Genomic DNA, 26,079 nt, shown 5'->3' on the forward strand with positions numbered 1-26,079 from the left:
TTGATTATAAACACTGATAAACATAAAGAACCACATCTCTGTTTCTGTGGTTCAACTTAAGATACTGAAACCTGAAGTTGTCTGTTTTGTCTCATCTGTTCAGCAGTTATTGATGTGTTGTCATCACTGTTGTCTACTCTGACTTCTAGATGAAATTACGTTTGTATAGTCAAAGTCTGGTTCTCTAAGCTCTCTAGCCATCATTAAACAGGCGCACTGTGAGATTATTCCTGCAAAAAACTATTAATGTGTGAAAAAGCTTGATTCATTTTAGAAGCTTTTGCACAAACTAGACAGTGTTTTGAACAGATATTGTATATCATAAAAACAAAGTTCATTTACAGTGACTTGCAAAAGTTTATACCCCCTCAAACTTTTTCACATTTTGTCTCACATTTGCTGTGCATTTTATATTCAACCCCCTTTACTGTGATACCCCTAATTAAATCAATTTGCTTTCAGAAGTCACCTAATTAGTAAGTACAAACTTAGAGTGTCTGCAAAAAGTATTCACCCCCTTGGCATATTTTATGTTTGCCTCACAACCTGGAATTAAAATTGATTGTTTGAAAGGTTACATTATTTAATTTACAGAATATGCCTCTAACCGGGCTGGGCGTGTCACCTCCTGCTGCACCTCCTTGCAGGTGCAGCTCATCAGGTGCAATCAGCCTCATTCCACTGGCAGCATAAAGGAGCAGGAAGCCAGTCACTCTTCGCCTGAGTGTTAACCCTCACCGGTAATGTCAAGCCATCTTCTGAGCATTTTTTCAGAGCATTTCCCTTAGCATTATTCTGAGGTTTTTGTGAACCAACCTGAGCATCTTACCAGAACCACCTGATTTCTCACCTGAAGAACCAACAGTAATCCTTGTGTCTCTCCTCTTCTGAAGGTATTACCCAGTTCCAATTCCTACGTGCAGTTTTTCCTGTGAACTTACCTCCATCATTACAAGGACCTCCCATTGTTACCTAGATCACGCTCCCACAACTGGCTTCCGTTCCGCTGACCAACCAATCCATCTTCAACCTCGTCTTCTGCACTACCAGTTCGCCCAGCACCACTACAGTCTTCATTACCCTCTGGATTTCATCAACGCTATGGAACAAACATCCATTTACCGGACTCCCCGCTATTAACAACCCCATCGACCACTCACCTTCCCCCCGGCGGACCATCATACATCATCTGGTAAGCTCCTTTCTTCTCCCCTTCTTCGTTCTCTGGATTGCCCTTCCCACCAGTGTCTCTTTCAGAGATCCCGGTTAACTGATTCCAATCCTCCTGAGAGTTTTTCTGCATGTGGGACAGAAGCCCAATGTCAGTACCTTGTATAGGCACCTTTAGCAGCAATTACAGCTGCACGTCCCTTTGGATAAGTCTCTATGAACTTGCCACATCTTGTAAGGTTCTGTCTTTGTTTTAGTTTGAGTTTGTGTTTTGGTTCATTTATTCCTGGTCTGGTTCTCTGTTTACCTTTTAGTTACGTGTCTTGACAATTGATTTCTCTCCCTCTGTTTCCCAGTAGCCTGACCCACACCTGTTCCATGTTCCCCGTGATTATTCTGTCCCTCCCGTTTATTGGTTCTCCCTGTACTCTGTTATACCCTGATGTTTCTGTTGTTCCCTGGGTTGTTGTCGTATGTCCCGATGTTGAGAAGTCAGGGGTCTGGTCAGAATCCTGTCAGTACAAACCTTTAAAAAGCAGCTTACTAGTAATCGTTGGCCTCCTGGTGACTCCTGCACTTTGGTCCGGTTTAAGCTCAAATATGGCACATCTTGCCACTCTGAGTTTTGCCCATTCCTCAAGGCAAAACTGCTCCAGCTCCTTCATGTTGAATGGTTTTCACTTCTGAACACTGATCTTCAAACCTAACCACAGATTCTCAATTTGGTTAAAGTCTGGACTTTGACTAGACCATTCCAACACATTTTAATTTTTCCAATAAACCATTCTAGTGTTGCTTTAGCAGTCTCATCTGACCAGAGCACCTACTCAATACATGTGGGGAGTTGCCTTTAAAACACGCTTTCTAATTTTTAACTAAAAATAATGCCTTTTTTTCTGGCCACTCTTCCATAAGGTCCAGCTCTATGGAGTGTACGGCTTATTGTGGTCCTATGGACAGATACTCCACATTCCCACCATGAATTGTAATCCTCAACAACTTTGTCCCTGATTTGTTTAGAGAGCTCATTGATTTTCATGGTGTGATGCCTCTTGCTTATTGTGGTCCTATGGACAGATAGTCCAGTCTCTGCTGTGGAACTGTGGAGCTCCTTCAGAGTTACCTTTGGTCTCTGTGCCGCCTCTCTTATTAATGCCCTCCTTGCCCGGTCTGTGAGTTATGTTGGTCAGCCCTCTCTTGGCAGGTTGGTTTATGCTTTCCATTTGAAGTCAATGGATTGGATGGCGCACCAGGTGAACATGAAGGATTTGCTTTGTTTTTTATAACCTGACCTGGAATTGTACTTCTCAACAATTTTGTTCCTGACTTGTTTGGAGAGGTCATTGGTCTTCATGATGTGATGCCCCTAGCTTTGTGGTGTTTCTGTCTCTGGGGCCTTTCAAAAATCATGTGCTTATACTAATAGATCATGTGACACTTAGATTGCACACAGGAGTTTATTTCACTAATATTGAGACTTTTGAAGGTAACTGGTTGCACCAGAACTTTTTAGGGGCCTCATAGCTAAGGTATACATATGCACATGCCACATTCTTTTACGTTTTTATATATTTTTCTTCTTAATTCACTTCACCAACTTAAACTATTTTGTACACATCCATAACATAAAGTCCGATAAAACATATAAAAGTTGTAAAAGTTGGAATTTAACAGCTAACATGGCTGAATACTTTACAAGTTACTGTATGTGTAATTTTAATATCATTATGAATACAGCTGTTCTGTAAAGCCCTCAGAGGTTTGTTTGAGAACATTAATGAACAAAAAGTATCATGAAGACCAAGAAACATAGCAGGTAGGTCAGGTGTAATGTGGTGAAGTATAAAGCAGGGTCAGATTAGAAAACTATATCCTAGACTTTGAGTATTTCATGGAGAACAATTTAGTCCATCATCCGAACATGAAGCAGTGCACGGCTGGAAAACCAACATGTGTGGCGTTCGGATCCATAATCAAAGAGCAAAGCACAGTTTTAACCTGTTGGCTTGGGCCGAAGTCCCTCTGGAATGTAGGAAAACTGTCTGCAGTGGGTGCTGCCGGGTGTCATGACTTCAGAACCTCCACGGATTTGGACTTCTGATGGTTTCCCTTCTCAGCTGGTCCAACCTCCTCACTGCAGATGGTATAAGATACTACTTGTGGCAACTGGACAGAAAACCTCAGAAAAAGGTTGCAGGCAAAAAAAACCTGCAGTAAAGTAACAGGCCCAATGGAGGAAGGCCTGAATGAAAATGGTGTTATTTCTATAATTTCAGAATGCTTAAAGAATACCAATATCCTAAGAAAATTTCTATTAGTCTAATTTACATTTATAGTTTTCAATGAATTGTCAGTACTAAAAGGAAAATGCAATTGCAACTACCTAAGTGTTAGACAGTAAGACAAAAAATTATTTGTAATGCAAGTCATTTCTGCTTTACGTTTAAATAAGTCACATATAATCTTGCTTAGAAATGAGTCAATCTGAATCAAAGGAAATTATTCATGCAATGTAGATCCATGAGTTCAACAAATTTAACTTAAGTATTGTTTTGTTGAGTGTAGAATAAAAAAAAAGGAATCCAAAAACAAAAGATTTAATACCCTCCAGTGCTTCCTGTTTGAGGAAGTACTGTTTCATGCAAGGCCTATTATCAGATTTAAGAGTCACAACCCTTAATCAGACCAGCATCATATTTACTTTTGCCCAAAGTTCAGAAGCACCTTAAGATCGCACAGGACGTCAATTTCTGGAAACAAACCATGGGAGCAGAATGTGTTATGCTCTGGAACCAAATGGAGTGTCCTGTGACAGTGAACAGTACGGCGGAGAGATCTCTTGAAAGCAGAAAGTCTTTTTGAGAACATGATATGAGGATTTTGCGGAACCACTTCCCAATCAGAAATTGCCAGACATTCAGAGACAAAATAACCGACATCATTCCATTTTCCCTCTGAGGGCTTAGCTAATGGAATGTAAGATGAAAAGCTTGATTGAAAAGCTGCATTTGTTGGGGTGAGAGGGTTATCGCAAGCGCAGCCGTATTTGAGTTCCAATACAGCACAGACGTTGTTAGCCTTTCAGAAGAGACATGAAACCTAGCCTTTAGAAAATCCTTATTTGAACCAAGTGATTCATGTGCGGTACAGGATAACTCAGCAGGCTGCATGAAATCAGAAGAAGAGTGTTTTATAGCTGTACCAACGTCTCCCAGCAGCTGCTCTGAGAACAGAGGATTTTGGATCTTCCACTGATAAGCGTATGTTAGTGCTTGTGGGTCGAACTGTACTGCTGTGACTATTGTCTGAGGCTGTGCACCAGAGAATTTCAGAGCTTGAAACTAAAATCATTCCTAACATGCACATGAGGTGTCTTCCCAGCAGGTTTACTGGACATATCTCAGACAGCAGAAAACTATGTTTGAAAGAGAACCCATCGGGTGCTATGCATGAAATGGGCTTTGTAAGCATCTCTTTTGTAGTTTGGCCAGAGGTAGACAATGAAAAAACATAGTTTCCACTAAGTTTTGGAGGAACAGAAAATTTATTAGTTCTAAGAACTGAAGATGTTGCACCTGAATCTACCATGAAATACCTCTGGATTTGAAACTGTCATTTCAAACATAGGAAGAGTTTTATAGGCTGCTAAAGAAAACTAAGCGTAGGTTGGAGCATTGCTTTCAAACTTCTGTTCTAAAGTTCATATTGCATAAGTCAGTTTAGTCCAGTCATCACATTTATCACAGCATTAAGCACAATGCATTTCTTCATTGCAAAAATCACTGATCTGCACTTTTAGAATTTTTAAAATCAATTTTAGAATTTTTTAAAACAATTGCTTTAAAGTGTGCCAAAAGAAGAATATCTCACTGTCTCAGGAAAAAGATGCCGGTTTTGTTTGGATCTCCTTCTGACCTCCAGGGACTCCGACGCCAGACTCCTCTGTCTACCTAAAACTTCTAAACAGGGTTTAGAGGCTGGAAAGACGGATTCCAGGTTGTACCAAATCTTCGCTCGATGTCCCCGGAATAAATCAGCCAAGGAAATCCCACTTCTGACACCAACTGTAAATGCAAAATGTAAAAATGCACCCCAATAAATTCAGTAAATAAGGGAGATTGCTGAGAATCAAAATGGCAATTCTTGCAAGAATTGAGAACGGACAGAGGATGCAATCAAACCAGTGTCTCAGTCTGCCCACTCTGCTCTAGACAGGAACTCACTAGCTTTTTAGAGGTCATTCACAAGCTGAGAATGTAATTAACAATACACAAAAGACAAGGAGATAAAACATCCCTTGAGCATCAGATATCTAACCCCAAAGAGAAGAGAGGGATGTTCTCTTGGGCAAGCAAAACCTCCATATCAGGAAAGCCTTGCATTCCAGGCATCTCTAAGTGTGGCATGCTGAGCTGGCAAGAGTAGAACTGGTCTGAACTGGACATTTCATGGACAACAAGCTGATTTAGGACTCACATAGGAAAACAGATACTAAACAGGATGGCCTGTTTTAATTTTTCCACTATCAAGGTCAATTAAATATAACTCTACTCAAAAAAGGGAACTTACAAAATATTAACTGTGGAAACAAAGTGTACACACCATAACTCAAAACTGACCTGAAACAAAGACACAAAAGGTTAACATATATAGTGATTTGGCCATAAAGCCAGAGCTACTATATAACAGTTTTGATCAAAGGATATGAAATGTGTTAAAGTGGCCTAGTCAAAGTCCAGCCCTAAATCCAACTTTGAATCTGACTTGAATATTGCTGATCACAGATGTTCTCAATCCAATCTGAATGAGATAGAGCTATTTTTCTGTTTGGTCTATTAATTGAATGTTGTAAAGTACAGTAAAAAATGACAATAAATACACTAAATAATAAACTTTGAAAGTAAATAGAAGTAATAATTCTAATGCGTTGTTCTTCATACATACATTCAATAATCTGCTATGAATATTGACATGTCAGTTTATTCTCGGCTAAAATTTAAATATTTTTGAATGCTCAGTATAATTAATTAAACAATATTCCTTGATAAAATAGGATTACTAAGAGTAACACTAAAATATTAATAATCCGATCTACAAAGAACAATGGGTATTTTTTTTGTCTCTACATGTTAAAGTTATAACTCAAAGGACTTGAGCAGCAGTCACAGGAAATTGTGTTTTTATAAACTATTAACTTAGACAGGGTAAATACTTATAGTAAATGGACTGAACTTATGCAAGCCATACCTTTCAGATTTATAATTGTAAAACATTTTTAAAACCATGTATTGTTTTCCTTCTACTTCACAATTAAGTACTATCCACAAAATCCAAATACAATACAGTGAAAGTTGTGCTTCTAATTTGACAAAATGTGGGACAATACAAAAAGAAATTGCAATTCACTGTATTTCCTCTTTCTAATCTGCTTCCAAATGAACTAAACCCAAGATGGGTCAGGGGTCAGTGCTTGCAAAAAATACTCAGCTTGACCACTTGAAGGGGAAGCAAAAGAAAAGTCATAATTAAGGCAAAATTATCCAGAAACATCTTATTTTCATTTTTTATTTACAAGTAAAAACAACATAAACTCCACAGGACTGTATGCTTACAACAAAATATAGGAATTTGTTAAACCAGCTTCTGCTATTTTTGTTCCTTCACAAAGTTTCTTTGCACTCTTCCCAGATGTTAAAACTGACAGTCATCTGTTTGCATTTTTTATTTGGTTTTATTATGAAGTACATAAAAAGAAAAAAAACAATAAGCCTTTTGTCAAAACCGAGGTCTAACTTAAAAATTAAAGCACTAAATGCTTCATTTAAAGTTCAAATCAACCAGGCCTTTAAAAACACATCAATATGATGCAAAAAAATAGGCACAGAATAGTAAGACGGCAGATCAGTGTGAAAAAGTAACACAAATGTTGCAACAGGCTTTTGTTGTTTAAATTAAACAGCGTTCTCACTGAGAACTTTAATAAACTGATTTTTCAACAGAGAACGTTTACAGATAGTAATGCCTGCACCTTATCTCCCTCTCACTCATTCATCTACTAAAGTTTTTAAATGTAAGGCTTGTGGAAATATGCAGGAGAAACGTGATTAATAGCTAGGTATCTCAGCTTTTGTTCCCAAATCTGCTGCAACAATTGTACACATTAAATCTCATTTTAAAAATCACTGAATCTTTTATGGGAAGCTCAAGGCCATTAAAATAAGACTTGCTCTTGTGTGATATTTTGAGATGAGAGCTCTGTGTTGATTATTTTTCTATAACGATAAGTCTTTGCACAGATCCAGAAAAACAAACCATGCATTCTGTGTGTGCGACTATCTTATGCATGGTTTCAATCAGTGTGAGGGGTTTCTCTGGCATCAGACGGCGGGCCTTGGCTGTAGGATGCGCTGGCACAACCCCTTCGACCAAACAAAGCTTCCTGTGGAGAAGGGAAAGGACATAAATGGGTTAACGTCTAGATGTGCAAAAATTCATTATTGTGCAAGTAAGAGAATAGCAGCTGACCTGCACAGTCTCCAGAGAAAGTGTCCAGCCTCCAGGTGACTCTGTACTGGCTGCAGCAGATGTAGAACTGTCAGGAGGAGCGACCTGAGCAGAGGCCCGAGGTTCAGCTTGTTCTAAGGCTGCTGGATGTGACGATGAAGACAAGACAACTGCTGTGTCCGTTTCCTCCTCGATTGGTGTTTCTTGTGAGCCTCCCAGAACAGAAGAAGAATTTGACAGAGCTGGACCCATCCCGGACATGTTACTGGGCGCCGGGCTGCACTCCCCAGAGGTGCTTGGGGGAGTGTGAGTGTTTTTCTTTTTGCAAAGTGTTTCGATCCAGCTAGAGCTGTGTTTGGAGGCAAAATTGGCTAGGGCCAGGGAGGAGAGCCTCATGTTTTTTCCCGAGGTGATCAGCTCTCCAAAGCCTTCCTGATGGGAGAAGGCGTAGCCCGACCTCCTGGATCCACCTCGGGCGCCGAGGCGGCCCTCAGAGACGCTGCCTGTGCCGCTCCAGGCCGCTCCAATGCTGCGACCTGCTGGTTTCCGCCTCTTCTGCCTCACCAATTGAGTGTAACGCACCTATAGATGTGCCAAAAGAGTGGAAGACTGAAATCACTTTTAATTGTTGTGACATAAAATTTTTTTATCAAACATAAAAAGAATAGTGTTAAGTGCATTTTTTTTTTTTTTATACAGAGATTTCATACATTTTTTGTGTTGGTGGTGTGTTTTGCATTCAGTTCCAGTTTTACTCAATGGGGAATCCAGACGCTGAACTCTGGACTCAGATGTAATGTTAGTCACTCTCTCATCAAAACTCAAAACTTCATAAACTGTAGAAAAACTAATTTCAAATTAAAGAGGAACTTGACAGTAGCTTTGCTTGGCTGACTGACGCCCCCCCCCCATTGCTCAGCCTAGAGTCATTTTCAGAAAGCAGTTCTTGTCATTGTGCGACACAGATTAAGTCAATATTTGCTGGGCTTTCAGAGTGCATGAATGTTTTTCATCTATGCAGTTAATAACTGGGTTAACCCGGTTTCAAACGGACATACCGGGAAGACAGTAGTGCATGTTGCAATGTGGATGAAAACATCATTTCTGGAAACGTTGTGTTTTCTCACCGTGTCTGAGAGCTGAGGCTTGAGGTCCAGCTTGAGGAAGCGAAATGCCAAAACTGGAACTACACATATTGCTGTTGCTAGTGCAATTGTTAACCACACAACTGGCTGCAATAGTGTGTTGTGGGCACTACCTGCACTCAGAAAACACACACACAAACATGAGCACTTATCTTTCAAATTTAAACTATCTTTCAAAATGTCACCAAAGGAAATGATTCTATATGAAACTTAGCTCTTAAAATTCTAAATGGATTTCTTGACCAATACATTTATACAGTTACAATTTAATTTATATATTAGATGATATAGATCCAAAGAAAAAATGTAGACACTCATCTCACCTGAGAAGAAACATACAGGACATTTTTACATGTTTTGTTTAGGTACCTTGCAAATGTAATCTTATACCTTAAACTTTTTCTCATTTTAGTATGTTACAACACATTTTAGTGTATTCTATTTGAATTTTCTGTGATAGACCAACACAAAATAGTGCATAATTTTGAGCTGCAAAGAAAATAGTGTGTGGTTTTGTTTAAACAAACAACAATCTAAAAAACAGTGACATTTGTATTCAGCCAGCTATACATCCCCAAGTAAGTCTGCCCAGCACCAAGCAGGAGAGACTCCCCCAGAGACCCCAACATGCTGAGCAGGCACCATCCTATCACGGTGGCCATAACACAACCAAGGGAGACAGGGCACATTACCACCCCGCCTGGAGAACTAGCCCCAGGGAGATCAAGAGGGAAGATGTCCAGCACAGTTTAAACTCAGTAGAAATGCAGATGTTCTGTGAAGGCCTCCGATGTTTGTTAGAGAACATTAGTGAAAAAACAGCATCATGAAAACCAAGTCAGAGTTAATGGGAAGATGTATGGAGTTAAACACAAGGCAATCCTGGAAAAAAACCTGTTAGAGGCTGCAAAAGACCAGGACAGTAACCCTGGCATGATTTAGATCAACGCATATTCATGTGTAAGAATGGCCCAGTCAAAGTCTAGACCTAAACCCAATTGAAAATCTGTGGAAAAACTTCAAATGGCTGCTCAAAGATGTTCTCCATCAAATCTCAGTGTGTCTAGGGTATTCTTCTCAGATTTTTATTTTTTTTAAAACCTCGCATAATTTTCTTTCCAATTTACAAACATTAAATACTTTGTGTTGGTCTATCACGTAAAAACCAAATAAAAGACACTGAAGTTTGTGGTTGTGATGTGACAAAGTGTGAGAAAGTTCAAAGGGTATGAATACTTTTGCAGGGTTCTGTGTGTTGGAGGCTAAAGACAGAAGCAGGGGACCAACCTACGAAGCGGAACTGATTGGGAAAGATCCTGAAGAGGGTCTGGCTGTGCAGCGCAAACATGATGGTGAAATATGAGCTCACAGAGCCCCAAACGAACATGTGGTTAAAGATGGTCCAGAAGCCTGTATCTAGAGCAATCTGCAAGTAAAGTTCACCATGTTTATTCAACAACAGCGGAGTAAACAACTTTAAAACAATCTAACTCCAGTCAAGAGTCTCTTACCTGTACACTGACAACAATAACCAGGGCTGTCGCTGTTGTGACCGCAAATGTCTGGTAGTTGGCGAGGGGCACTCCATTGCTCTGAGTGGCAAAGTACAGCACGGCGTAGGGCACAAAGAAAAGCACCACTGAAGTGTAGATGCCCTGGGCGATGCAGATGAAAAACTCCTTCTTGTTGAAGAGAAGATTTAGCTGCCCGGGCTCGTACAACTTTGGATACTCCAGACTTCTGTGATCTGGAACATCCTGCCGTAAAAGGGGAAATGAGAGAAAGTTATTCGCTAAAATAAGACTGAGGACAAGTCAATGGCAGAGCTGATGGTTTGGTGGTTTAAGCAAAATACAAACATAAGCAACTCCTAACCTAAAGCAGAACAAACATTACTCACACTGGAGAACAATTATACGTGGGAACATTTAAAAATGGATTAATGGTTAATGTGGAAAATCACACACTGCTGAAAACGTGTAAGCTGGGTGCAAAGCGATAATCAAAAAGACCTGGTCAAAAACCCCCATGGCCAGCACAGGGAGGGAGGTGTACACAATGTTGTAGAGCGTGATGAAGTACTGATCATAAACAGTCTGCAACAAAAGGAGACAGCAGACAAATACAGACACAAGGTGAAAATCACAATCAGCTCATTCTCCTCCCAGCATCCCTCATTCTTAACACATCGTTCTGCTCTGACCTGGGCAGAGAAGCCGCAGAAGAAGCCAAACCAAAAGTGCACCATGGTGAAAGCAAAGTTCTTGTAGAAGAAGTAGCAGAGGAACCGACACATGCGCAGGTAGGACCAGCGGCCGTGGACCAGCAAGAGGCGCTGGAGGAAACGAAACTGGGCGAAAGAGTAGTCGCTGGCCAGCACGGCCTGGATCCCCTCCTGACCGGAGATACCAACTCCAATATGAGCACCTGTAGGAGGAAAGAGACAAACAAATTGATGTTGATCATTTAAAACTTGCTAAATTAATCACTCTGTATTTTAACAATGCAGACTACTGGGCCAAATAAAGAATTTTGGTGCACAAGTTTGAATTTATAGAGGGAATCCTATAGTTGGAATCCTTGTCCTGTTGGAATATCCAACCATGTCCAAATTTTTAAACAGCTGATCCAAACTGTCACCTTGTGATAAAGGAAACTGGTGAGGATTTTCAAGAACAACCCAGGAACCACCATTAAATCGTATAACCTGGAATTATAACCTGGCAGATGCAGGAACACCAGTCACTTTTCACAGTGAAGTGCTCCAAAACAGACACCGTTACGCGTGAATTAAATTTGCAACCATCCACATGGACCACCTAAACATATTCTAGAAAGGTTTTATGATCAGAGGAGCCATAAAATGAGCCATTAAGCCACTATAGCTAGTAAAAATGTTTGAAAGAGTCAATATGAGGGTTTCCAAACCTGTACTGTATGAACTCTCAAGCATGGTGGTGGTTGCATCCTACTGAGGGTCTATTAAGCTGTCTGTGGTTCTGCTACATTGGTGGATGGGACAATGAAGGCAGTGGACTATCTCTAGTTTCCCCAACTTAATCTAAAGCCAACTGATAGATGGTTGAAATGTGAGTAAAACTGGGTGTTCCAGTAAGACAGTGATCCCAAATACACATCATAAGTGGTTTTTGAAAGGAACAGGCAGGCTACTATTAATATTCTGTAGTGGCCCTGACTCAACCATGTTGCTAATTTATTGACTAAGCTTAAAAGCTTGCCATGTGCATAAAACCAGCTAATTTATATAAACTCAACCAATTCGGCCAAAAACAGTGGTTAAAAATCCAGCCAGAGGTATCCCAGGAAGGTCATTTGCCCAAATATCAATGCAGTGTATGTATGTATTTGAGCCTGTAGGTGTAATTCTGTTCCTGCATAGATTGTAGGAAATCATCACTAAAATGTTTGCACCTAATTTTTGTTTCACACAATCATTGAAGCTGTTTGTTCTATTATTAGTCCACAGCTCATATAAATCAATGAAAGGTCGAAATTAGGATTATATTCATGCGATGAGAATACGTAAACTTTGACCAGAACTATAACTTCATAAGCTGTTGGAATATTGAACCTGAGAGTGGTTCATGATAATCAATCTGCAGAGAATAATTTCTTGAAGGCTGAAATTCATGGCATTAAATAAATATTCTTTTTTCAGACGTCATCCAGCTTCTATTTTAACCAGGCCTTTTCATTTGCAACTGCTACTAGTGGTTGGTATTTTTAAAGTAAAGCTACAAATTTTCTTACATGCATCTCATTAAAAAATAAAACAAAATTTTCACCTTTTTTGTTTCTGAAAATAGTCTGAAAATGGTCTTCCCCTGTTATAGATTAACAACTTAAGTTGTCTTCTGAAAACCTAATTTTGACATGTTGATGAGTTTTCCCCACATGTTCCTTCTCATCTAGAAAAAAAAAGTTTCTAGCTATGGACATGAAGTTTTATTCCCTTCCTCAACAGCATGAACAGCTACTTCCAAATGCAAATTAAAAACCTAACCAGCTTAATGCAAAGAAAACAGCATTTTTCTGAGAAACTGACATTAGCAATCGCAGGATGAGAACAAACCACACCCGTCACTATTGCACTGATTGCTCTAAGATGGAACACATTTACTTCATGCACTTAAAGGCAGACAAAAACACTAAGTGTTGCAATCCAAAAGACAAACAGAAACAATGCTGAGGTAACTAGTAAAGACACATTTTCTCCATTTGGTTCTATGTAATTAAAAAGACAAATTACATTTAACAATACATCAATAGTTGAGGGTTTTGGCAAAACTAAATGTTAAAGCTTTGCACATTCATCAGTTCCTTTCACATCAGTACACTTTAAAATGTCACTAAACCCAATCCAGACAGTGGAAACCGTTCTTTAACCTCAGAGCGATTGCAACCAGTGCAACACACATTTCAACATTGCCTACATTGCCTCTGTCACAGCTTGTAACACCATGTAGGTAAACATGTCTTACAACCACCACTTCTGCTGAGAATTTCCACTGCTTCAAGGTAGACAAGGGTTGTCACATGACCGGACCCAACTGCTCTCTTATATGTCCCTCCCTGAGGTAATCCTGTTACACGACCTCTCCTACTTCTCACAGATTGATCATTTCTGCACAACTCACTTTTGATCATGCTGACATCATTGGCGCCATCTCCTATAGCCAGAGTGACGGCCTTCTTGTGTTTCTTGATGAGTTCCACCACCTGAGCTTTCTGCAGCGGAGTGACTCTGCAGCAGATAACTGCTTTGCACGCACACGCTACTGACACAAACTCGGCTTCCATATCTGCCTCAAGTGCATGTGCCTGTCATAGTGCAGGGAAAAAAATAGATATGTTTATGAAAAATATCAAAGTTAAAAATGCAAGAATGGATGCAAATGGCTATAAATACTTTGAATCTGTGTGCTTTGTGTAAGGGTGGGTTATTCTTACCAAACTATGACCGCTGATTATGAGGGCAAACTCCCCTGAGATGTTGTCCATGTCGTTAGAGGGAGATGAAGGGAAAGAGGAGCAATGCAGCTGTTTCGACCCTCCTGCTGTTGTACCATCTCCTTCTTGCCCATCTTTCAAACCATTACCCACGAAACAAGCCTCAGCCCAACCCCCAATCCCTTCATCTTTTCCTCCACCTTTAGCACGGGACAGCGCAATCATGTTCTCCCTGGCCCTTCTGAATAGCAAGCAAAAAAACAAAAAACTCCACATCAACAGGACAACAATGGAAGCTTTAATAGTTTCTCATCAATTAACAAAAGGCAGTGAATAAACAGAAGAGATACATCACATCAATATTTGGTGCGACTGCCTTAAAGACAGAAACAGTTCTTCTAGGAACACTTGGACACAGTTTTTGATAGTACGTTGTTCCAAACATCTTGGAGAACTAACCACAGATCTTCTGTGGATATAGGCTTCCTCAGAACCTTCTGTCTCTTCATGTAATCCCAGACACACTAAATGATGTTGAGATCAGGGCTCTGTGGGGGCCAGACCATCACTTCCAGTAATTCTTGTTCTTCATTACGCTAAAGATAGTTCTTAATGGCCTTAACTGTATGTTTGGGGTCATTGTCCTGCTGCAGAATAAATTTGGGGCCAATCATACACCTCCCTGATGGTATTGCAGGACACCGTTACTCCTGATCTAATCTCCCAACTCTATTTGCTAAAATGCTGCCCCAAACTGTGATGTGGATGGAACCTCCACCATGCTTCACTGTTGCCTGCAGACACTTTTTATTGTACCACTTTCCAGTCCTTCACCGAACAAACTGCTTTCTGTTGAAGCCAAATATTTCAAATTATTTTGATCATTCAGGCCAGAGCACCTGCTGCCATTTTTCATGCATAATTAAGCCTTGTTTCCATGTTGGAGGTATGGCTTTGTGCCTGCAACTCTTCCATGTAGAACGCTTCTGACCAGACCAATCCAGACAGTAGACGGGTGCTTGGGTCTCACTGCCAGTTGTGTGCTGATGGCACTGCTAAACATCTTGATGTGTTTCTCATCTGCTGTACTAAGTCAAATATCTGACTACAACCTTACAAAATCCTTGTAACTGTGTAATGATGCTGCTTTAAAGACCCAAAGGATACAATTTGAAATGCAAAGAAGAACAGAAAAGAGGAAGCAATTATTTCACAACTTAAATTTTGACATAATGGATTAAATCAAACACTATTCATATTAGGAAAACATATTTCAGGTAGATGTGACTATTGTGGACAAAAAGAACCAGTGGAACATGTGATGCACTGCCAGCAGTATGAAGTAAAAAAAACACCTGACTGAAAATCTCAGCAAGGAGAAAGTTAACTTTGACTTAGTGGAGATCCTACAAAACAATTCAAGAAATAAATGTTACCAGTATTTATTGCAATATCTAACAACGATAGACTTAATTAGACAAATGTTGTTTTTTTCTTTTAAACATACTTGAATAAAATTAGCCATTTTGACCTACACTCCTCACTAGTTAGTGGCGGTAACGCATCAAATAGCTGTTTGGCAACCATTAATAGAGAAGAAGAAGAAGCAGTAGAAGGTAATAATAATAACACCAGCTTAGCAAAGGACACATTTTGAATTGGTCATCTAAAGGATTATGCATCGTTTAGATCTGACTTTAACATACTGTCATCTGCTGTTTATAGTTTTAGGTAACAAATTTTTTATGCCATTGCTTATTTACTTTTTTCACCTTTTAAGCACACACTGCACAATATCGTTGGGATGGTAACAAACACCAGAGAATAAATGAGTTAAAAAACTGCATTTCAAAGACTTTCAGTGTTATGATTTGGGGCTGTTTGGTTTTTGGTTTCGGGTTTTTTCCTTATATGTTTTTCACTGCTCAAGTTTTGAATCATGCTTCTGTTTATTATTTTTCTGGTCATGTTTTAGTCTTGTTCATGTTTTGTCAAGTTTGGTTTTGTTTGTATATTAGAGTCTCTGTTTTTGCCGCAGCCACTTTTTGTTCTGTCTGTCAATTAAGTTTATTCGGTTCACCTGCTCCAAGTTAATCTATCTCCTTGCTCCACCTGGTTTTCACTCCATATATACACACCTGTTCAGTTAGTCATGGCGGAAACATTTTTCAAACCATGTCTTGTCTTTCAAATGATGCTCAAATCTAGTTCTCAAACCAAGTCTTGTTTTTTTTATCATGCCATGCCTGTCTCGCCTTCCCGTTTGTTGTTTTGTTCCTTCCTCCTGCTGTGCGTTAATTTTTGTTATTAAACCTTTTTACTTACCGACATGCTGCCTTCTAGTCTGCATTCTGGGGTCCTATATCTCGCAAGTCGTAACATTCAGAGAACCTGGAAAACTAATAATCAAACTTTAAACTAAGATAAACTAAGCTAAGATAAGAAACACATAACTACACTGAAATAAACTGAGCTAAAGTGTGCTAAACTAAAATAAACAAAGGTGAACTAAACCAAGATAAACTCAACTTCATTATATTAACCTAAACCAACCTTCACTGAACCAAGCCAAACTAACCCAACCATCTGAACCATAACAAGGCTAAACTAAACTAAACTAAACTAAACTAAACTAAACTAAACTAAACTAAACTAAACTAAACTAAACTAAACTAAACTAAACCTAACCTTAGCTGACAACAACTAACCTCAGCAAAGAGAAGCTAGGCTACAAAAAGATAATAAAAGCTGAGTTGAGCTAGGGTGAGCTAAACTATTCTAACCTAAACTAGGCTAAACTTAACTAGACAATGCTTGACTGACCTAAGCTGAGCTAACCTAACCTAAATTGAGCTAAAATTAACTAAACTAAGATAAGTTGACTTAAGTTAACCTAGCCTAAACTGAGTTAAAATAAAATGTAAGCTAAAATAAACTGGACCAAGCAAACAGCAAAAAATAAGCCAAAGTGAGTGAAACAAAACAAAAAAGCAAGCCTAAATTGGGATAAGCAAGAGCTAAATCAGGCAAAGCAAAACAAAAAACACTGTACTAAACTAATGCAACTCCTGTCTTATTTTCCACCAGCTGTATTTTGAGGTCTACAGGGAACAACTGACCTGAGTTCTTGTCGTACACTCTGAACAGTGTGTCCACTGATGATGAACACCTCTGTCATCTCATCTGTCAGCATTTTACACGAGTAGCCTATGTTGACCGCTGTCTCTGAATGAAAGACAAAACAAAAGGATGAGCACAAACTACACAGTGTTTATCACACAAGGTTTAATCATTTCAGGCACTAAATTCTCTAAACACTTGCCTTACATTGCCTTACATTTGCTTCAACTAAGCATATTTGTCTCCCTCTGTAGACACGCAGCAGTTATCGTAACTGATTATTTTGGATTATTAATTGTATTTTTTGAGCCAAAGCCCAATAAAAGCATGATGTGTTTGGATTATAGGTCTGTCAAATACTTTCAAGGTTGGCTACTTCTCTAAACACTAGTAGACAAATTAACCTGAAAGCTGGTCTAAGGTGCGTGCAACTCACCCTGCTTGTCCCCAGTCAGAACCCAGATCTTAATGTTGGCCAGAGAGAGGAGTGCAATGGTCTCTGGGACTCCTTCTTGCAGCTTGTCCTCAATTGCTGTGGCACCTAGAAGCTGGACACACAAAGACAAATGTATGTGTGCAAAATAAATTAAATGCCAAATTAGGAATTTTAATCTTGTTTTTCAGGGAAATGTGTGGAAGGAAGGATTGCTGACCAACCATCATATCTTGTTCTATCTTGTCATAGGCTGCAGCCAGCCTGTCCTCCCTGCAGTCAGTGGCCTTATCTGCCCAGCGGTGGCTCTCTGACCAGGTCTCCCACTCGTCTTCAGAAAGTTCCCTGTAGGCCAGAGCAAGAGTCCGTAGCCCATCGGCTCCATACTCCTGAAAACAAAACATAAAACACATCAACCGTAAGCCCCCTGAGGTCAGCATGCATGTGAATAATATTTAAAGGAACCCAAAATGTCAAAGTTTTAACTGTCTCTGGTGTATTAGGATTTGATTAAAAAGCAAAACGTTTACATTTAGTTTGGAGACACTAGGTGGCACTGCAGCAACATCAACTATGTTCATAAACAACTGCGTTTACTTACATTAAGGTGGTCTGAGGTGATGCTCATCAGTTCCTGGTTGCAAGGGTGGAGTCTCTCTAACAGTACTGTGTCAGCTCCTTTACAGTATAAACGGATCCTGCCTTCTGGGTTACGCACTGAATTCAAATGACAAAGACATTGAAAAATCATGACATAAACACAACTCTTCCATAACCCTCAGATACCCATATTCTTTTTTCATGGTTGTTTTAGCAAGACCCATTGCTTCATAAAATGTGTTATACACACTGTGTAATACTTATATGTGATGTAAATGTATGTGTTTTCATTTCAGGCCTTTACAAAAGGACACAATGAGCATAAAACGTACTAAAATCTAAAGGATAGATATAAAATAACCCCAACTAAGAGTTCCAGTCACTTTGTTATTAATAATGACTTGAAGGATATGTTTGGGTTTTATAGGAGAGGTTCTGAGGAGCTGTTTTCATCAGTCTGTATCTTATCTGCAGTAGGGTAACTTGACCTCAGCTTGGAGAAAAAAAAGGTTCTTTCAGAAGGGCTAAGCTAAATGCTAGTCACAGGTATTCTGATGTATGTAGGTTGCTGTTTTTGAAACTTGCACCCTCACCATAATGTTGTCAGGTTCCCCCTGTAGGCTTTACTTTTACATGTGTTGACGTGTGTTTCCCTGGAGTTGGTGTTCCAAGTCAGCAAAATCAAGAAGTTAGATCTAAATTCTGACATCTGTGGCGGGATCAGAAAAAGGCTAAATAAAAAACATATTCAAGCTTGAAATAAAATTACCTGTTCTCTTTGTGTTGTTGGAATCTAAAGTGTCAAAGAGGCGTAAATACTGTCCAAAAAAATGAATGGAAACATGCTCTTGTAGAAAGTGAAGCCAATGAAAACATATTGACAGGTTTTATATGACTTTATAGAGCTTTGAGAACAAATTTGCTTACAGTTTTCTACTGTTTTTGCTTTTTTCAACACTTAAATATTTCTGATTATCAAAAAATATTTACTATCAGACAAATACAACCTGCATAAATACCAAAAGCAGTTTTCAATTAATGATTTTTATTAAGAGATTAAATCTATCTAAACCAACCTGGAACTATGTAAAAAAGTAAACCCTCCCTAAACCTAATAACCGGCTGGGGCACCCTTGGTAACAAGAACTGGGTTCTTCAATGACCTCCAGGATGAGTCGTCAAGGTTTGGGAAGATTCACCATTGTTCATGTTTTCTCCATTTGTGGATGACAGGTCTTTGGTTCACTGGACGTCCAACGCGTTAGAAATAACTTTGTAACCATTTCCAGACTGATAGATGTCAGTGACTTTGTTTCTTATCTATTGTTAAACTTCTTTAGATTGGGACATGCTGAGTTGTTTTTTTGATATCGTTTCTGATTCTACAGATGTAGCGCTTATCAAACGTGGCTTGTGAAATTGAACTCAGATGCCTATAAAATGTGGTTAATCAAAATAATTGCATTGTATGATATAAAAAATATTTAATAGTCCGAAACATTTAAGTGTGAAAAAAGCAAAAACCGCAAACAAACAAAAAAAGAGGGTAACTATTTTTACAGGACTGTAAAGAAAATATTTAGTTTTCAGTAGCAGAAATGATTTCTAAGACTGAAAAAAATCATTTTAGTTTGCAAAGCTAATTTAACTGAAAATGTTTCTTTTTATTTTAAATATGGCCATAAACTACCCAAAGCTAAGAGGGGAAATCTATGGAAAACAAAACCAAAGAAAGTTGGATCATTTGGTAAAAATATATAAAATTACTTCTTGACAAGCTTAAAGAATGATATATTTACACCAAAATTCCAGTAAGTTACCAAACATACTGGACATGTACTAACCAATAACAGACATCCTCTTGCGAATGTTGTTGAAGTCCAGTATGGCGAGCAGGGAGTAGGTGATGGTTCTACCCATCTCGGTTGTAGTAATCGTCCCAGGGGTTCGAGAGCGAAACACAAATCCAAAATTTCGAGCTGCCGTCACCAGAGCACCCTCGTCTGGAGACTGAGCCTTATAGACCAGCTCCCCTGGGCGGACAGATGAAAAACAATGACCAACACAGGAAATAATGGAGAAATGGCGTGTAACATTTATTGTTTCCCCTTCTCTGGCTCACCTTCGCTCTTTTCCTCACTCATAACGGTGTGGCAGAGAGAAAGTAGGCGGAAAAACTCATGAGTGCGCGAGTCCCCCATTTTCACAGATTCCAGCAGCTTTTCGTCATAGAAACAGAAATCTGAGTCTGCCAGGGGGTTGAAAGGAGTGAAATCCAGCCTCTGAAGATTAACAGGAGAAAATTAGATCCCAATGTGATCAGGTACTTCACTTTAAAAAGCAAAAGAAATGTCTACCTTTGGCTGTTTTTCCACTGGATCCATGACTTCACCTGGCAGAAAAAATAAACAGATAAGAATGTGGAACATAATGCATTTTATTTACATATATGAACCTCTGTGCATGTTTTAATTGTGTATGCTCTCTTACCGTATGTTTGACCATTGATGGAGCACTTATTAAAGCTCATAATGTTCTGAGTTAGAGTTCCAGTTTTATCACTGAAGATGTATTCAACCTGAATAAAAATGAGTATAAAGTTACAGAATTATATTTTGCAACTTAAAATGCTGTTTTTGACAATACTGGACTTCACCTCTAACATCAGATAAAGTGTACATCTCCAAGGATTAATGCATGCTTTTATAAAGCTTTCTTATAGTCTGCATTTATACTTTACATATGTACAATGCATAAGAAAATGTGTAACTACTAGAAAAAACAATAATAAAAGTTCAAAACAATTTATGTTTAGCTGAATCACCAGAAATGGCACAAGGTATAAGCAAAGTTTGCAACAACTTAGGGCCCCCCTAAGCTCCTAAAGAACTTAATTTTAGACGGGACGGGTTTATGAATTCACCAGTTGTATATATTCTAAAGAAAAAGCTTAATCTTTTGAAGGTTTCATTAACAGCATCATATTTTAATGCGGGCTGCATAGTGACACAGTGGTTAGCACTGTTGCTTTGCAGCAAGAAGTACCCGGGTTTGAATCCCTGGGATCTTTCCCCATGGGGTTTGCATGTTCTCTCCATGCATGCGTGAATTCTCTCCAGGTCTTAAAACATGACTGTTAGGTTACCTGGTCTCTGTAAAAATTGCCTTTAGGTCTGAGTGTGCAAGGTTCTTGGTCCTGTGTGTTTCTGTGTTACCCTGTGACGGACAGGCGACCTGTCCAGGGTGCAGGGATAAGCGGTAATAGATGATGGATGGATGGATGGACATCTTAATGCAAACTGAATAGTTCCTGCTGTTTGTGTATGAAGTGGGGTCACATTTTATGCACACTGTAACTGTTTGTGAGCAAATCCACGTGTGAAGTTTTTTCTTCCTGTGGTTACTTATGAACAATACATTAAACATCCACCCCTATCCTCTGTCTCTCCCAATTCTGTAAATATCACAATCGGGTTAGCTGGAAGTGCCACTAAAATGAATTTATGTCCTGAGCCTCCTAAAACCTTGGGCCAGCCCCGTGAACAACATTTAGATGAGTACATAAGTTATGAAACATTAGAGAACCATGGGTTCTCTGATGAGCCCACCTGGCCCAGCTCCTCGTTCAGGGTGGTGGTCCGGGCCTCAGCCGCTGTGTTGCACTGCGAGCAGAACATCTGCCGGTCCCAGTTAATGAAGTAGCTGTGACCCAACCTAATCACCTCCACACTAGTGTGCCGGCAGATCAGAAAAATACATTAAATGTAGAAGAATCAATGTATGTGAAACTCATTTTAGGGGTTTCCTTCATCAAATATATGGAGTCAATATTTTTGCTTGAAGTTAAAATGATGCCTTCAATTTGCTTAGGAAGTCATAATTTAGAACTTTTATCTGTTAAACAGTAAAATCAGTGGGTGCTGTTTCCCTGGTAGCTTTTATGAACAATGCAAGCTAATAGCAGCATTTTCCTTTATTCTATGCATTAAACACACAAGAAACATTCTCCAAAAATAATGATTGTACAGCACCATGTGTCCTATTGGTTAAATCACACATAAATGTCAGAAGCACAAATAAATAGTGAATTCCTGCAACTTTCTCTATGATTTACAGGCAAGGCAAGGCAAGTTTATTTATATAGCATATTTCAGTAGCATGACAATTTAAAGTGCTGTACATGAAAAAAAATAAAAAGAGACTTAATAAGAAAAGTACATTGCAGTGCCATAAAGATAATTAAATAATTAAAGAGAGAAAAAAATTATTAAAAACATGATAATAATAGTAAAAAACTATTTACTATAAAATGATGGATAAGAAAATGAAAGGAAAGTTGGACTGAAAACTTAACTAATAATGTTTAGATGGCACACTCAAAGGCCACTCTGAACAAATAAGTTTTTAATCCTGATTTGAAGCAACTTAGGGTTTCAGCGCTTTTACAGTTTTCTGGGAGTTTATTCCAGATTAGTGGATCATAAGAACTAAAAGCTGCTTCTCCATGTTTGGTTCTGGTTCTGGGTATGCAGAGTAGATTTGAGCCAGAAGACCTGAGAGGTCTGGCTGGTTGATACACTGACAACAAGTCTGTAATGTATTTTGGTGCTAAGCCATTCAGTGATTTATAGACTAACAGAAGTATTTTAAAGTCTATTCTCTGAGCTACAGGGAGCCAGTGTAGGGACTTTAGAACCAAGGTGATGTGCTCCACTTTCTTAGTTCTAGTGAGGACGTGGGCAGTAGCGTTCTGGATCAACTGCAGCTGTCTGATCGGGTTTTTAGGCAGACCTATGAAGACACCGTTGCAATAATCAATTCTACTAAAGATGAACTCATGAATTAGTTTTTCAAGGTCCTGTTGAGACATTAGTCCTTTAATCCTGGAGATGTTCTTTAGGTGATAGAAGGCCGACCTTGTTACTGTCTTTATGTGCCTCTGAAGGTTCAGGTCCGAGTCCATCACTACACCCAGGTTTCGAGCCTGATTGGTAGTTTCAACTGTATTAACTGAAGCTGTGTGCTAACTTTTGTGCTAACTTTTAACTTTATTTCAGTTGTGTTTTGATTCAGTTGAAGAAAAATTTGGCACATGCATCCATGGATTTCTTATAAGCATTTACCCAGCGCTTGAATGGGTTCATAGTCACCTGGTGACATCGTAACGTATAGCTGTGTGTCGTCTGCATAGTTATGATAACTACTTATATTGTTGTTTATTAAAATCTGAGTTAGGGGGAGCATGTAGATATTGAATAGGAGGGGTCCTAAGATGGACCCTTGGGGGATGCCACGTGATTTTTGTGGTCTCTGATATAAAGTTACCTACTGTCACAAAAACGTACCTGTCCTTCAAGTAGGATTTAAACCAATCAGGAGTCATGTGTCATTTTCTGGACTTTTTTATACGTTTTTCTGTCTCCAATCAATGTCTTAATCAAAGTATTCTGTTATTCTGAACAATACCTGGAACAACCAATTTCAGAGAGAAACGCACGGACAACATGTACTGACATCATACTTAAATAAGGGCCCCCCGATTGACACCTAAATCTTTACAGAATGACTGAACTCTGTCGTTGAACTTCACACTGCTATTATTTTGAACATGCCTCTTTCAAACTATCATTCAATCACACAGGCTCAGAAGAATGCATGTAATCAATGTTGGTTCTGTTGGTTATCAATTACTTGACTACATGTACTAGGAAATTATTTGCCATGTGGTAATATGATTTCTACCAAAAACAGCAATTGATCTGGTTAGTCTACTTGGACTGCTATTATTTTGAACACAACGTGCCAGATATGTCGAGAATTTAGGCGTCACAAATGTCCCCACTTCAGATAAACTGCCCTCACTGTAGTTTTCTATTTAAACAAAAGATTGAGCTGCAGATAAAATCTGCCTGTTTTCAACAATTGAGTGCAGAACAAGTATAGAGGAAGTGCAGTCCTAATACTAGCTACACAGTTTAACCTTAATAGTGTTACTTTTAAACTGTTATTGCAGTGAATGTAACATTTTGCAATAAATAATCTCTGTTTTTCTTGAATCCTGCACATGGCTGTAGAAATTTCCCTTCAGACTCCATCCTGTTGCTCTTCCTGTTTAGCGGCCGCCGCTTGTGCCACGTGCTAAAAGTTACAAAAATGTGGGTGTCCGAAACCAACTGAAATGACAGAACATGCTCCCCCTCGACAGAACGCATGAAGATGACTCTGATGTTGTTTGTAATGACAGACACAGCTGGCATAAACCAGGTGTTAGTCTCAACTGTTTGTTATAATATTCTTAAATTTCTTGTGTTGTCTACCTCCTATGTACACATATTTGCCTTTGTGATATGCTGCACTATTTCTTACCTGACGTATAGAGAAATAGGCACGACTGTGTTAAGAATGATGATGTAGGACCAGAAGGACAGGAAGGCTGAGAACATAAAGTTGTCCACAGGAGGGTCCCAGGGCAGGTAGCTCTGAAACAAGGAGCCCACCTCTCTCTCCCACACTGCGTTGCCTACAGCCAGGATCACACCCATACACACCAGGAAACCAAATATCTAACAGGAATGCACAAAAAGAAACACCATAAAGATAGTTTAGGTCTATTGTTTTTTAATCCAAAATTAGAAGGAGTCTATTCTTAGCATGTGCAGATGTAAACAAAGGCCCTGAGATGATGTCCTGAAATGGTTTGGGGCAGTGAAAGTGAGAGGGGTGGGGTGTCTTACCCAGAGGACCAGAGTGTTCATCAAACGATCGATGCTCGTACGTTTAAACTTGGTGCGACCACTGTTCTGCATTAGCTTGGTGTCTGGACCTGAGACATAAAACAGAATTGAACCTTGTTTCATCCCTTTATACCCAAATACAAGCATGCACATGCAGACCTGCAAAGATGACCAGGCCGTAGCAGGCCTCCGTGTTGCGTAGGACACACCCTCGGAGCAGCATGTTCTGGTTGGTCAGGGGGTACTTCCGGTCTAGCCAGTACAGAGTCCCACAGAAGCGATCCAGCTTGTTGTTTGGAGGCTCACACACCACTTCACCTTCACACAAGGAGATGTTGCAGTGAAATAAATAAAATTATTCATCCCTACATGACAGGCAATTACCAAATTCAGTTTTTTGCAAAGCATCTACATCAAAGGTAACATGATCTTGAGCTGAATTTATCATCCTCTTGTTGCTGTCACCGTCATAAATAAACACAGAGAGACACTTCTTTTGTAAGATGATATCAGGCTGCAGTAATGCATTTTCCTAAAGCAGGTTAGTAGAGTGTGTATGTGGTGATGCTTTGCTGACTCAAAGCTCTTTTGCTGGTGGGTGAATTGGTGAAGACAGGCTGTCATTCGGCTGCAGTAGAGGAGGTAAAGTGTGTGGATGTTTCAGTTATTTATTTGCCAGAGTGTGAAAGAAGAACATCTGAATTACACAGTTGGATGCACACTGAAAACCATCAGAAAGATGAACCGAACAGGAAATTGAGAGAAGATGAAATAATTTTAACCAATCTCACCATCAAATGACGCTAAGTTGTTCGGATCGCCGAGCTCAGCCGTCACTGACACAGACTGACGCACCTTCATATTGGTCTCCCTGCAGATTATCAGAAAAACAGCTTTTTTAGATGCAGTTTCCTGTTGTCTTTGGAGGTTATAAGGAACTGTGAGTGGTTATTGATGTGCAGGGAGCTTTCTGACCCGTCAAGCTCTGCAGTCTCGATGTAACACAGGCCATGAGGTTCAGTGCTCGATAACAGGAGCAGGTCAGCCTGAAAACAGATGGCTGACGTTAGCATTAACTGCAAGGCGCATGCAGCAAAACTCAGAGAAGCACAAACAGTACAGAGATGAACGTGTGCATCAGTCATGAATGCAATCTATGATAATCACATCTGGACAGATTTAGAGATGAAATGCATGTTTATTACAACTCCTGCCAAGGAAGCAAAAGAAATCAATTTCTAATATTTTGATTTAGTATATAAATACTTTTCTTGAACAATAATGATCTAACCTCATTAACAAGACACTGTTTGAATCCTGGCATTAAAGTGAACCCTGCTGAACTGGTGTTGTCTGTGTTTTTTTATGTAGACAGTTGAATTCAGAAAATATTCACCCACCT

At 39.3% G+C, this 26,079-nt stretch overlaps 1 protein-coding gene and 1 long non-coding RNA gene across 4 annotated transcripts in view; one reads left to right on the plus strand and one right to left on the minus strand.

Annotated features, from left to right (window-relative positions):
* The first annotated feature begins 12 nt into the window (after positions 1–12).
* LOC124864386 lies at positions 13–5,550 on the plus strand. Its single transcript, XR_007037298.1, has 3 exons — positions 13–740; positions 894–1,192; positions 5,049–5,550. It is a non-coding gene; the product is annotated as an uncharacterized LOC124864386 (long non-coding RNA).
* A 1,171-nt stretch (positions 5,551–6,721) lies between these two features.
* The window catches only part of atp8b2 (ATPase phospholipid transporting 8B2), a 38,360-nt gene continuing 19,002 nt past the window's right edge, over positions 6,722–26,079 (minus strand). For 2 of the 3 annotated variants that reach the window (XM_047361488.1, XM_047361487.1), the window contains 22 exons: positions 25,653–25,723; positions 25,469–25,548; positions 24,837–24,995; positions 24,678–24,766; positions 24,310–24,506; positions 21,552–21,672; positions 20,434–20,521; positions 20,301–20,335; positions 20,066–20,225; positions 19,788–19,976; positions 17,945–18,060; positions 17,568–17,732; positions 17,347–17,458; positions 16,910–17,015; positions 13,791–14,031; positions 13,478–13,661; positions 11,023–11,246; positions 10,331–10,576; positions 10,107–10,245; positions 8,802–8,932; positions 7,696–8,256; positions 6,722–7,609 (listed from right to left, as the gene is read on the minus strand). In XM_047361488.1, coding sequence (XP_047217444.1) covers positions 7,520–7,609; positions 7,696–8,256; positions 8,802–8,932; positions 10,107–10,245; positions 10,331–10,576; positions 11,023–11,246; positions 13,478–13,661; positions 13,791–14,031; positions 16,910–17,015; positions 17,347–17,458; positions 17,568–17,732; positions 17,945–18,060; positions 19,788–19,976; positions 20,066–20,225; positions 20,301–20,335; positions 20,434–20,521; positions 21,552–21,672; positions 24,310–24,506; positions 24,678–24,766; positions 24,837–24,995; positions 25,469–25,548; positions 25,653–25,723 — 3,504 coding nt within the window. In that variant the 3' untranslated portion in view covers positions 6,722–7,519. Of the gene's footprint in view, positions 7,610–7,695; positions 8,257–8,801; positions 8,933–10,106; positions 10,246–10,330; positions 10,577–10,831; positions 10,916–11,022; positions 11,247–13,477; positions 13,662–13,790; positions 14,032–16,909; positions 17,016–17,346; positions 17,459–17,567; positions 17,733–17,944; positions 18,061–19,787; positions 19,977–20,065; positions 20,226–20,300; positions 20,336–20,433; positions 20,522–21,551; positions 21,673–24,309; positions 24,507–24,677; positions 24,767–24,836; positions 24,996–25,468; positions 25,549–25,652; positions 25,724–26,079 lie in introns of all 3 variants that reach the window. The other variant, XM_047361489.1, reaches the window with a different exon arrangement.

Source organism: Girardinichthys multiradiatus, chromosome 3, assembly GCF_021462225.1.
Source record: "Girardinichthys multiradiatus isolate DD_20200921_A chromosome 3, DD_fGirMul_XY1, whole genome shotgun sequence".
Taxonomy (NCBI): Eukaryota; Metazoa; Chordata; class Actinopteri; order Cyprinodontiformes; family Goodeidae; genus Girardinichthys; species Girardinichthys multiradiatus.